Raw genomic sequence first — 14,050 nt, 5'->3', positions numbered from 1 at the left:
ACACTTCTGAAGGACCCTAAAGTGCCTGAAATGAGTAGTCAGCAGAATCAATTAAGATAGGGCTACCAGAAATAAAGCTTTTGCAGTATGTCTGATCTCCAGTCAAGCTGTGAATGTCATTTCTAGTTCTAGCCTCAGAGTTGGATATATTAAAGTTCTAATATTTTATTCCGTAGTACTAAACCTGCCTTTTCAAAAGCGATTTCTGCGTAAGTTGTCTTCGGTTTTTTATAAATCCTGTTATGTTAGTTAAATATAGCTACTTGTGGGAAAATATCCTTGCAAGTATGCTATGTATAATATATGTACTTATTATTACTGTGCCTACACTGAAGTAATGCTATTAATATTCAATGTCACCTCAGAAAGCCCTCCTCATGAATAAACAATCAAAGAGCATGCTGTAGCAGTAGCTAAAATCCAGTAGCAAAAATCTTCCAGTAACAAAAAGAAGGAAGGAAGCTCTTTGTCTGAAGAAGCATTAACACTGACAAGAGCCTATGATACAATTTAGCTTAAACACAACTGTCACCATCATTTTCATGTCTTTCATAAAGCAATAATGAACAGAATACCTTAGAAGCTGCAATTAGATCAACGTGCGTTATATTTTCAGTTCTCTATTTGAATATTCAGAAGTATAATCCCTACACACTTCACATCACACTTATTTTCATCATCCCTTTCACGCTTTATTTTCTTTTTTTTTCTCCTTGAATTAGGTTTTTATACATCTTCTGCAATAAGTTAGCCACAGAAACATGTAAAACCAGTTGCAGATTTCTAGTTTTTTCTAATGTCATACAACCTTACCCCGGGACCTCCAAGCCCTGAGTGGAGAGAGGCAGCAGATTTTTCATCCTCTGGTGGAGAAGCACAGGCACATCTATTTTTGTAGGCGAAAGTGACAGGTGGCAATAGCAGATACAGCCAGAGGGCCTCTGGGCTCCATGTTTTTGAAACTGATCTCCGTTTTATTTGCTTCTGTTTAGTCAGAAATTTATATTAATTGCTGATTAATCAATTGCCCAACTTAAAGAAGTGATAGACCATACCGGATGGGAAAAAACCCTTGCAGTAGTCCTGTGCTGTCAAGTAACCTCAACCAGCAGCCTAGGACTTGACAAAACTACATTTATTTTCAGGTGGCACTTCTGCAGCAATTTACAGTTCAAGCTGAAATCACGTGAGATGAATTTCCACAACTGATCAGTTGCCACCCCTCAGATGTGTTCCACAACCGGGCATCAGCAGGACTGGAACGCACAGTTCTGACTGCTCAGCAGCCACAGATTTGGTGTCTTCTGATACATGAAAGCTTAGCTGTGGTGCTGGTTGTGCATAGATGTAGTAGATTGTGTTTGATCTGAGACTGAGAAGTAGACAAATTGTAAAGTCTTAAATTTTTAGACAAGTGAATTTCTGAAGATCAATTACTTTTCTGTAAAATCGGAGGCTTCTCATGCAAGGAATCTGTAGTCTGTAATTTAGATTGTAGTCCAAGGATTGCATTTTTTTAATATATTCATGATCAGCAAGAAAATCTCTTCCTTCTGATGCCAGCTGGAGTTACTCATGCAGATCAAGGTGTATGTATTACACAATACTGATTTGTTTGCATATATTCAAATATAACCAATTCAGTTTTAAGCTACCTTCTTTGCTAATCATCTGGCCTTGATCTCTTGTTCTTGCAGAGCTATTCTTTCTAAACTAAAATGAACTGCAACATTTGTCAGAGTTCAGCAAATCTACATTAAATAAGTATTTTCTGGAACGAATATCCTATTTCAGGTCTGTGCTGTCAAATATTTTCATCAATCCAAACACTTGTGAAACCAATTGCTGTGAAAACTATGCTTGGGTATAAAAACCTACAGCATATAGGAAATACACACTTCTAGCTTCTCCTAGAACAATAATGACGGCATTGAATTCCTGTGGGTTATTTTAATGACACCAGGAGTTGAGAGAAAAAAGACATGCAAGATCTGTGCCTAAGTCAAAATTTGTGGGGCTTTCTGAAATTTCCCGGGGTGGTTCTTTGTCCATGTGGGTCTGTCCTTCCCCTTTGCTGAACAAGGTCTGATTTGGTTTGTTTGAAACTTATAGACAAAAAGGGAAGGCAAATGGAAAGGGGAGTCATAGGCCTGTGTTCTTTTACTTTGCTCTGTCTTCAGACAGACTGGTGGTACTTTTTTTACAGCAATGAAGCTTCATTTCAGGAGCTTTCGGTACTTGATTTTATGTCTTTTAATCATTTCCTCCCGCTGTTTAGTTACCTACACTGAGCATGATATGCTAATGAAAAGATAGGGGCTGCTGGAAGGATAATACTGCTTGTTAGGACTTGGTGATGTTTTAATTCTCTCCAAGTGATTTGTTGTTGATGTGAGAATTCCACTTCCAAGTGAATGGTAACTGCTAGTCCCTATGTACTGTGCATAAGTTTCTGCACATATAAAGGCTTTAATACATGCATTTGAACCTACTTCTTGTGATGGTGTAGTTTCTGATAATCTTTGATTTGTGAGAAGGGAAGGGAGGATTTCTTTCTTAACCAACGATTGTTTCTTGTATGTCTTTTATTTTAACTTGGAAACAGTGATCTGTTTCTGTTATCCAGCTACCTGTGTTCATCCATGACCAGTAGTATTTTGCATTGCTAATCAATTATGTGATTCCACTGAAATATATTTTGACCTTAAGCCTGCTGTCTTTTTTATTTCAGTGTTTTTTGTTGATTTTAGTGTTTCAACTTTTAGTGTTGATTTTCAGTGTTTCAACTATTTTCAGTGGAATTTTAAACTGGAGATGAATAGCTAAAAACTGCAAAACCTCTATCTAATAATGCTATATACTTTAGTCAACAACTTATACTTTAAAAAAGAGAAAAGAAGTCCTATAAAGCAAAACCAATGAGGATGCAATAGAGAAGGGCATACAGCATCTGTCTACAACACATGTGCTATGATAAGCTATCCAAAGAGCTCTTACGTAGACAGATCAACTAAAGTGGAGGAAGGAGTGAATTTGTTTTGCTTAAGTTTGCCTACTTTGACATTGCCTAGTATGAATGTATCATTTGGAAACACTGATCAATGAAGAGCAATAGGACTTGGGGCTTTCTTTTCGGAGGAGATGAGTTGTCCTGAAGGCAGCTGTATAACTCCCAGTTAACCTCATGGGAGACAACATGGTGAGATGGAAGTTTTCCTTTGAGAAGCTGGCATGGAAATAATTTGTTCTGAAGATTTCATCATTCCTATCTGAAGTATCAGTAGAATTTATGGGGGCATACTGAGTGCAAAGTGACAAGATTGACCACACCCACAATAATGTGGTGTATGGGTTCATCATAAATTCTGTTGTACTGTGCTACTAGCTGAGACCTGAAACTGTGTGTATTTGTTCGTAATATCCATATTCATCTGTATTCATCTTCTCTTTAGCCTCAGATCCTACACCAGTAGTTTTTTAGGTGGAACTTTACTGACTGCTTCAGAAGAAACGTTGGATTCCATTTTTTGTTCTACTTCTTGCAGAGTTCGCAAAACGGGAAGAAAAAAAAACAACAAACAAACAAAAAAGCGTTAGTAAGAACATCAGATAGTGTTTAATAGCGTTTGCTTTTGGGGAAGGATGGAAATGGATTGTTAGCAGTGATTTTTGGATCCTAAGCTATGGCAAACAAACTTTGCCTCTCAAAATATCTGCATCTGAATAATGATAATGCTTTCTTTTAGGAAAATTCAAGGAGAGGGCCTCAATTCTGCATAAGATCGCCAAAAAGAAGTGCCAGGTGGAAGACAGTGAAAGGCAGAATGGAGCTGCTAATCATGGTGAGTGCAGCCATGCAGATCTGTTGTGTGTTCTTGAGACTGTTTTTCACTGTTTCATTTTGCTTGTAAATCCTTAGAGGTTAATTCCTCTATTGCTTTGTTTTTACTGTCTTGCTAAACATATTCTGATTCCCTATAGAAAAGAGAATGAAATCTGAAGATAGTACAGGAGTTAAGTGCAAGATGAGAAGGTCTGATTTGCAGTTAGAAAGCCTCCTAGGAGGACTGAAGAGATAAATGCAGTACTGATTTTGGACAAGTGAGGAACTGGCAGAAATAAAGATGCAAAACTTACCTGTCAAAATTCAGTGAGTTTATTGAGTTGTGAAAGGTTGACGCAGGGGCAGATTGCTGCTGTTGTTGTTCCCTGTAATCTGCTTGTTCAACCCATAGGTCTAAAGAGAGTATTGACCAGTATGACTAAGCTCTGTGGTTTCTCCATGTCTGCGTTTCTGAACCACTTGCACGAGTAGAGGACAGCAACACAATTACAGTTAGCTCAGCCCCAGTGCAGTGTTGTTAAAGGAAAAGTTTTGTTAATCAGTTCTGCAAAATAAACACCATCCCCACAATCCGAACAGATAACTGAGGTAGTCTCAGGTGATTTATAGCATTACCAGCTCGTTTCTTAGTGGTGCTTTGCCCTGTTGTTCCATGTACTGAATCCAGCCATACATGCATATTTTACCTATCCAGAGGAAACAATGTTCACCAGTTCTCATTTTATGGAGCTCTAAAAGTTTTCTAGAGAGTAAGTGAAACCTATCAGAAATTTCACACAAGTAGCTTCTACGTTACAGAGTGATGGGTATAGTCTCTGTAGAACAAGAACCACTGCTCTAGGATTATATGTGTTCTATGTAGTACACCCCCTGCCTCAAAGAGAAACAACCTTCCTATTTAAGATTTTATTTGTGAATCTACTAGTTGTTGAAAGTCATTTAAGCCCATCTGTATTAATTGTACGGAATTAGCTCACAGTGGCTTTTCACTGAGGGCAAGAATTTGTCTTTTACTTCAAAAGTTCCTATACCAAAAGGAAATCCATATTATCCTTTGTCTACCATGGCATATTCTCTGCATTAGAAAACCATATGCAAATGTGTCTGATAAAAGCTGAATCATTTTCTCAAATGATACTTTTCCTGACCTCGTGCTATGTTTAGACAAAATTTACTTCCTCAGTCGAGCAACTGAATGGGACACAGTTGATAAACCATAATGCTGAGTGTGGGGTTAAGAAATACTGAAATAATTAAAGACGGTCTTGGCTCTCAGCTTTGGCTGTGATCTCAGATTTTTAATTTAGAGGAATCTCTGGGTAGCAGTAATGTAACTTGACAGCTGTATTTACTTACGTTCATAAGAGCATACCATAATGCACGATGAACTTGTATAAGACATTTCTTATTGCTATTCCCCATTACTTCAAATTGTCCAAGGGATTTTTGGCCATTGACATTTTCATCTGGCACATACCGAAAGCGGTGATAGCTGTTAGGAGAATTCCAAGATAGACTAAGTCAGAAAAAAATTTGAATAAATGTTCTGTCAGAAACTGAAGGCCCAGTTTTATTCCTTTAATCCCTTGTACAGTTTTGCACAAGGGCAATAGGATTCTGTTTTAAAGGTCATCCATTCATTCTTATCCTGTATTTTTGAAGAAGAAGGAACTTTATTACAGTTTGGAAGTAACTTTCGAAACTGCAGAGGTTAGTGTGTTACAGAAGTTATTTCTTCTTGAAAGCAACCCCTCACTTGCATTCTTCAGTGTGTAGAACATTATATATTGTAGTTTACCTGAAATGTTATGCTCAGTTTAGCATAAGGAGCATGCAGTATTGCAAAGAATGTACATTTTTCTAGAACACAGTTCCCACTATGATGGCTTCTTCAAACGCAAGTTTGCTACTTACAAGAAATTGATTCAAAATGTGGTCAAACAAAAGCCAGGATTTTGGTCTCTCTCTTTTTAAGGTTTGTCCACTGTCAGTATTTGATGATTTCAACAGGCTAAATACGTGACTGCAGTTTCACTAATAGATTTGGTTTTTAATACTGTGTTGTTTTCTTGCTCTTATTTACGGATAATACCACAGAGAAAGGTGCAAAAGTGGAAGTTGCAGTAACACCACCAAGCGATTCAGGACCAGTGCAGAATGGAATTGCCCATAATGTTGATGAGGAGGTTGGTGCTTTTTTAATTCTGATTTTTGTTTTTATATCAGTAAATATATTGCATGCTTGATTCTGCTTTTCACTGAAAAGATGCCTCTTAGGAGCAAAAAGTTGCAGATAGGAAGTCTAAGATAAATATAACCTTCATTTATTACTGAACACATTACATTGTGGTTTGCTATATGTAAGAACTGAAGTCTGTTTGCACACGTATCTCTTGTGCCCAGTGCCCTTCCATGTCAGATAAGATAGTAGTCTAAAATGTATTCTTTTAGGAAATGTGTTTGTGCTCATCAGATAGCATGTTCACATCATAGCGAGTGGAAATCGCTTGTCTGATTATCATGATATTGCACAGAACCTGTTCTCTTCCGAAGGGAGCTTGTCACACTGTGCTTCATAGGATAGTTAAAAAGTAGGTGAAAACTAGGAGCTGAATGCAAGTGTGCAAACTTTTCCACTCTGGCTTCTGTTATCTTGAGGCATGCAAAATTAAGTTTTAATATGGTATCGTAGTGTTTCTGTGACTCTTCTTGTATATGGTTAAAATCTAGGTAGGAAGAAATGAAACATTTAAATTGAGTTCTTTTAGCACGTAAATTTGTAAGTAACTCTGCAATTCTGTGTAACTCACACTGTGACTGAAATGGCTATATGAATGAGCTGGTTTCTCTCTGAAGTCAGCTGTAATTTTCAGGTGTAGCTGAAGCTGACTGACAAAATAGGCCTTCCCATGGTCTTTCATAATGACTTAATTTTTTAAAATGTCACTAGTCTGACCTACAACCCAAGTAGGGAAACAAGTAGAAAAAAGTGGTGAATTGATTTTGCTACACTTGAACACTGCTTTTAGGCTGAACCAGCCAAACCTACACAGAGAAAGAAAGTCTTATTAAAAATAGTCTGTGACATAGAATTTGGTATAATGATTTTGTTTATATGTACTGACATAAGAAAGTTGCTTTAAAGGTGCTGAAAAGAGGTTTATGCCATAGTATGATCTTCCCCATAATACTAATGAAGTGAACTGTCTTGCATTTACAAACAGAAAAATCTTGCAAAAAATGCAAGGCCTCTGTTTTGTTTTGGATCGTGCAAGGCTTAGGATTCAATATTTTAGCTGTTTTCACTTGCTTTATGTTTGACAAAAATTTTTGTCCAAATTAGAGATCATTCTGCCTTGTTCATGGCTAGTATATCACTGTGGATAAAATTCTTTCCTAGAAAGGTTCTGCAAGCCATAGGGAAAAAAAAAAAAAGAAAAATGATGTCCAAATAACAGTGTTTGTTTATTTCTGTTGGCAACTTTCTAAACACTGTTATCCTTTACAAATGGTATAATTTAACTGGAACATAAATATATCTGGATTATGTTATCCATATCCATGGTGTCCACCTTTGTGCCTTTGTCTGCAAGACTGAAAAAGAGCATGAGTCTTTGGAAAAAGTGTTTTCTTTACAAAGCTAGAGGTGGAGTAATGACATGATGGTTATGGCCAACAAGAGGGGTTAGTGCATTGCATCAGGCGAGAAGGCTTTTTAATTCTTTACTGTTTGAAGATAATTTTGGTCTTTGAGAATAGAAATGGAGAACCAGGATCTGTCCATAAGATGGATGGTTTTTTATTTCCTGAGTAATTGAGTAATGATAATGAGTCTGCCATAGATAGGAGAACTTAGTAGAACATTAAATTACCTTTTTGTTGATATAAGCTGTACAGATTGACATACCGCTTAAAAGATCCGTATTATCCTAATAGAACATTACTCATAAGTAAAAGAGTTGGGTAAAATCTGTGGCATAAAGAATCTCAGCAGTCCACTTATATTCCTCATTAATACTCATCATTTTAGGGTAAACTAGGTCATTTAACTTCAGCAAAATACATAATAAAATCTAAAGCAGTGTGGTTTTCCAAGTTCTGTTCACAAATGCCAGTAAAGGATAGCATAGCCTGGTGTAACCTGTTTGGAAAAATAGTCTGTGCGATGTACGGTAACTCTGATAGACTCTAAGAGTGCTCAGTAACTTAACAAGGAAATTGATCTTGCTCTGCCACATTTTTTGTACTGAAACTGCTCAGTGAAAACAAAGAAGGAAGAGTAATCTTAAGCAATCATATTTCACAGCAGTGTCCTTATGCTATCGTTTGGCATTGTAATGAAGTGGTTCCTGAGCTTGTTCAGAAATCAGCAAGGTCAGGCAGCCTCGTCCTTCAAGATAAAGTTTTCAATCTCAACCAACTTCAGGATAAGGAGGGAAAATTATTGTAGGAGTACATTACTCAGCAATGCTTTCTTCCTTTTCCTCCCATCTCCATTTAGATATTTTAAAATTTTGATGAGGGAGGCTTTTGAATTTTTTTGTTAATTTCAGCAAGTAAGTATTAGGTTGCTCTGAAAATGTACTGTGCTGTATCAGAGGTGGGATACATTGTTTGTCACTGTTAAAATGACAAGATGGAGCAAGTGGTGAAGCTTGTAACTGATGGAGGAGTGATTCTGCATTTTTAGCTCCATCAATCTGAAAGAAAGGATTTAAAGTATCTGCTATTGCAGAAGAAAATAGCAGTCTCCTAATAACATTCTGAGATGGCTCATGCTGGATCCCTCCCAAGTGGCCTTTCTAATTTTGTCCTCTTCCAGTGATAACCTGACAGTTGCTTCTATCTCAGTCTGCTTCTCTAACTGATATGTTGGAATTTATTTTATAATTTGAGTATATGCAATGGAATTCTGAAAAAGTTGTAATAAAAATAGTCTACTCATTCATGCTATGTGTGTAACAAACAAATATTGATCTCTGTGATACTTAGGTCCCTGCTTCACTGAGAGGCTCCCTGGCTAATCCCTCCTGTACAGGGAGCTTTCCTCAATTCATTGCCTAGGTTTTTGTGCACAGTTTCCTGGTAAGCCAGAAATGTGGCTTCACCCTGAAGCTAACACTTGCTTTTTCTTGATGAACAGTATATCTAATTTCTTTATTTCTAAATGAACAACTCTGGAACTTGGCGTCACTAATGTTTTCAGTGTTTCAGAAGTCTGTCTAAACAAACTTATGAACCACTTATGAATCATTGAGATACTTGAAGTTAATAAAATGCAGCGGATCTTAAGAAAGCAGTTTAAGAATAGAAAGGGAGAGAGAAAAGAAAAAGAAAAAAAAAAAGACAATACAAAAGTAAAGGTCAGGAGACACAAAGCAAAGAAAAACAAGATCCTCATCTACTTCCACTGACATCTAAAGGAAGTGTGCTTCCTGTAGAGGAAGAACATTCAACCAAAGCTTGGTGAAATGTGAAGTCTGAATGTTTCTCATACATTTCATCCTCTGGCTGCTTTTATAGGTGTTCATCACTTCAGGAAGCAGGTAGGAAAAAAAAAAAAAAGAGAAGTACAAACTCGGTACTCTTCCCTTTCTTTCTATTTAGTATATTGACCTCATAGAGTCTAAAAGGATTAGTACTGGTTATAGAGTTATAGAGTTATAGACAACAACGGAATCACATAAAGACCTTGTTATTTGATGAAGATTAGAAAATTAGAAAATTAGAAAATTACAAAGCAGTGTAATGACTGCTGGGACTTTTTTCTACCTTTTCCAAACTTTATGCAGACGCTGCGTAACCCTAGGAAGTGGCATATCTTCAAAGACAATGGTATTAATGCTGAAAGCACCTTTTATCAGGGAAATAATACTGAAGGCATGGGATAGTGTGCCAGCTAGACCCTGACAATAGTTTATTTTCTGTCTTCCTCAAGAACTAGCTTATTACAGCTCAGTCTTGACTAACAAATACTCTTGAATTTTGATCTTTTTGTACAAACATTCACCATTTTACCCTGAGAATGTCATTTTCTTCTGGTTTGGTAGTACAATTAATTCTGATGGCATGAATTTTTTGAAGCAAAAGAAATTCTGTGGTTTCAGAATTTGGAAATGCAATATAAGATTTACTTCTCTGCAGTCTGCTTTTTGTGTATATCCAAATACATGGTTCATAAGTGTTTGTTTGTTTAGACAGACTTCTGAATCACTGAAAACATTAGTAACTCCATGTTCCAGAGATGTTCATTTAGAACTAAAGAGATTAGATATGCTGTCCTTCTAGAAGAACCAGTCTGCAAATATGTGTCTGGGGAAAAAATACTGTCCTGAAAACTGTGGGCTAGGCTATGGGTGTTTCCACACAGTATGTCATTGAGTATTCCTGAAACATGTTTGTACTGAGGGATCTAAAAGGTTTGTATACGGTTCTAATAGTTTATCCCGTACTGTCAAGTTCTGTTATGGTTATCATCCTTTTTCTCTCTTGCAAACAAACACAGCCCAAATCCACTGATTCCAGGAAATTCGTTTCTGGTCTTGCTAGCATAAGCTTTTGCTCAACAAGGAGAACTCTATTTTGCAGCTTCTTTCAGGAATTTAAAATGTCCCCAGGAATTCAATCATTTGTCCAGACAGCCATACTCATGAAATATCACTCCCATTGAAAGCAACAGCCGATCTCCTATACTTTGATAAAACCAGGATCACGCCAGGGGGCAGGAGGGACAGAAGTTTGTGGTCTCTTTCCCAGCCCATCAGGGAACAATACCTCCTTCCATCGTAAAATCTGCAATACATTCCTGCTTCATTTGCTGCCAGAAATTGCCTTTCCTCCTGCTGGATATTCCATCTTCCTTGGGGATTTTTTTCTACTTGCTGCACTCCTCTTTTTAACCTTTATCAGTTGCCACAAAGGAGAAAACTCTGTTATATGAAACTTCATAGAGCAGTACTGAGTGTGTGTGATGAAATGAAAGAAGACTAAAAGGACACTGGCAGTGTCTCGTTAAATGTTTTATAGGGTGTCCTTCAGAGAAGTGATCCTAATGAGAAGTCCAATTGCCTCCCCTCCACCCACTGTCACCTTCTTAACAAGCATTTGATTAAGTGTGCTCAATCATAGTTGTTTTAGCCAGTGGCTTTCCTAAAAATAGCTCCCTGGCTGGAGATAACACCTCTTCCTCCCACCCACGTGCATACACACACATGCACACACACATACATTTGTGCACACTTTTACCCGTTTCCATGGTAACTCCACTGGAAAATGTTTACATGCCAACCATGACACTTACCTGAGAAACTGGATGGTAAGGTGTATTTTGCTTTCCCCATCAAAGAGCAGCAGCACAGTGTGGTGTATTTCAGGACAAAGTCCCTGAAGGAGGCAACTCTCCCCTAACATGGACACCTCATCAAATTAAGACGATTTGAATCCAAGTGGCGTTGCCTTCTCTGTCATGGGCTATCGTTCTTGGGCTATATTAAGCGTTTCCTTTTAGCTGAGAGATGGTAAAGAAGATGAGAGCAGCATTTGTTGGAAGACAGTGATATATTCCAGCATGCCTGGCATTTTTATCATCATTAAAAATATGCTTTTCTAGTGCAGAAATTCTTTTCTGCATTCAGACTGAAATAAATGCCAGCATTTTGTTTGACAATAAAACTCTTTGTAACATTGCATTACACTGCCATCAAAATGGATTGTTCTTAAATTTCCTAAGCCTACGTAGATGCATATTCCACTTTTTTTTTTTTTTTTTTTTTTTTTTTTTTTTTTTTTTTTTCTGCTATATGCCATTTTGACTTATCTGAAAACTAGGGCAGTGGAAAATGGAGCGACACAAAAGCTTATTCTTCAACTGTGTCTCCATAGCATTATAGCTGTTACTTCAGCTGGTGGGCTGGCTTTTGACTATTATAGTGTATTCCTTTTCCATTTTCCCGAAGAGTTTCAGTAGTTACCTGGGCATAGAAGACTGCATATAAGCTCTGGGAATTGTGCTTTAAGCTATCTGGACCAGAGCCCGAGAGGGCAAAGGCTGCAATAACAGAATCTGGAGCAAATACCTACTTGTGCCTTGTTCATTCCCACAGGCTTCTCTTGAAGTGTGGTTATTTTCCATCAGTTCACAGTGCAGAAATGATTAATAAAAATTGACTGCACTAGGATGTCAGTCCATATATTCTAAACATATTTTAAAAGCTGAGCATATTTTAAAAGCATATTTTACTCTCTTCTTGAATTTTAAATAAATGAATATGAGAATTTCTATTCCAAACAAACAAACAAACAAAAAAAAAAACTGAAAAAAACATCAGCTTTAGTACTGAAAGTCAGTACTGCACCTGAGACATTTTGAGACTACATAATTTTTTATTGATTTGCTAACTGTAAGGAGTTTGATTGTACAGAACTCCTCACTCTCAAAAGAAGGTGTAGTTCAACAATACATTGCTATCAGGCAAATACATAAATTGCATTTGTTTGGGTGGTACTGCACCTATACTTGCCCAAGGAAGTTGAAATCTTTGTCTCCTTTCTGCTGCATTCCTGATGCTATTTGTTTTAATGATATCAGATATCAAAATGTGCAGTAAATGTACAACCAGGAGAATTTATGGCTAAGCTCTTCAGCCGAGTTGGTTTAACAAACTAATCCTCAGAATATTGTGTCTGTAATTCACGTGCTCTATCTTTTGTATCATATGGGCTAACTGATAAACAGCAGCAGATTTAGGATTTCAGATAAGTTTAAGGTGGTTCATTTTACTCGTTTTCCATGTTTTACTACAACCAGTAAAAATATGTATAAAAATGCAGTTTGGTGTTGTTCCAGATAAGCAACTATTTTTAGTAAGATGATTAATTTTGAGTGTGAGCATCCAAGAAAGCAACTTTCTGATGTTTGCAGGAAGCAGTGCCTTACACTGTGACTTCAGTAGTTGGAGGTTGCTTACAAGCTGTTGTTTACAAACAAAATAGCTATTGGTGAAAGGTCTCCGTATGTCTGTGTTGCTTGTTTAAAGTGAAATGTTGTATCTTCCTATCTTTGGAAAGATTTTGGGGGGGATTGGCAGAAGTCATTAGATCAGTCCTGAGTGAACTTATAAGATTTCATCTGTGGGATTACAAACAAGTTTTAGATTATATTGTTGGTTGAAGAAAGTGTGAAAGATGGAAGCTCAGGAGATTTGGTGCCTTTTTCACTGTTTATTATGAGTTAGAATTAAAACTGAAGCAGCAAGAATAAGATTATGAATATGTGTGTGTTCATTTAGAAGGAAATGTTAAAAGAATGTTTGTTACAGGTACTGAAAGATAACATTTAACAGAACCACACTTCTTGCTTCATTTCTTCAAAACAGGGAATCAGAACTTTATTTTTTGGTTATTTACAGATGTGCTCCACTAACCATAGTAGGATATGCAAGGGGAGTGTTTGCCCATTAGATAATTAATTTGGTAATTACTGATTAATTCTTACTAGGGTACCATATCCATCCCATCTAGGCATGAGTATGCATATAATATTAAGCACAGAATTGTATACGTGACGAAGTCCCAAGCTCAGCAGGAAAAAACTAGGATACAATAAAAAGAAGCTGGAAAGAATTATGACAGCTAATGAGAATTTCATGGAAGCACACTAGTAACTATCTTAAATGACGATCAGATGCAGTTTTTGGCTAGGCTTTTAATTTGTGGCAGATGAAGATGTACCACACAATCCAGTACTTCTTTGAGAGCCCATGTGTGGCTATTGCCAGAAGCAAGGTGCTGACCACGATGGGCTCTTGGCGATTTCTGTCCTCCTAGTCCAGTTGCTGTTACATATAATCAAAAAACCAGAAATGTTGCATTACTTTATCTTCTGTTTCCTCCACAGCACATACTATCTACCAGAGATCAACCATTAAGTGTAGCTTGGAGAAAGGGGTTCAGGTGATCATACTGATAAAGAGAAACTGAAACTATTGCCAGTTGTTTCTGCAAGAATTAATATGTTTAATGACTACCTAAAACTCTTAGAATTCTTGTAATTTGTAATGCAAATAAATTCATATATTTAAATGTAAGGGTAAAACTGCATGTTTGTTTGCATATTCCAGACCATCCTTACAGATACCAGAATGAACTTGGAAAAGTGGGAGAACTGTGATTGTTCATTGTACTGCAGGTTTTAGTTCACTATAATAT

General features: G+C 37.0%; 1 protein-coding gene across 1 annotated transcript in view; it reads left to right on the top strand.

The window, feature by feature from the left end:
* The window catches only part of SLC24A2 (solute carrier family 24 member 2), a 102,798-nt gene that overhangs the window by 75,945 nt on the left and 12,803 nt on the right, over window positions 1-14,050 (top strand). Inside the window, exons 5-6 of the mRNA XM_042826877.1 lie at window positions 3,747-3,842; window positions 5,942-6,030. Of these exons, the coding sequence (XP_042682811.1) occupies window positions 3,747-3,842; window positions 5,942-6,030 (185 nt within the window). The remainder of the gene's footprint in view (window positions 1-3,746; window positions 3,843-5,941; window positions 6,031-14,050) is intronic.

Source organism: Centrocercus urophasianus, unplaced genomic scaffold (genome assembly GCF_019232065.1).
Source record: "Centrocercus urophasianus isolate 14NV4802_14NV808 unplaced genomic scaffold, USGS_Curo_1.0 seq_27, whole genome shotgun sequence".
NCBI lineage: Eukaryota > Metazoa > Chordata > Aves > Galliformes > Phasianidae > Centrocercus > Centrocercus urophasianus.
This window is presented reverse-complemented; position numbering and strand designations above follow the sequence as displayed.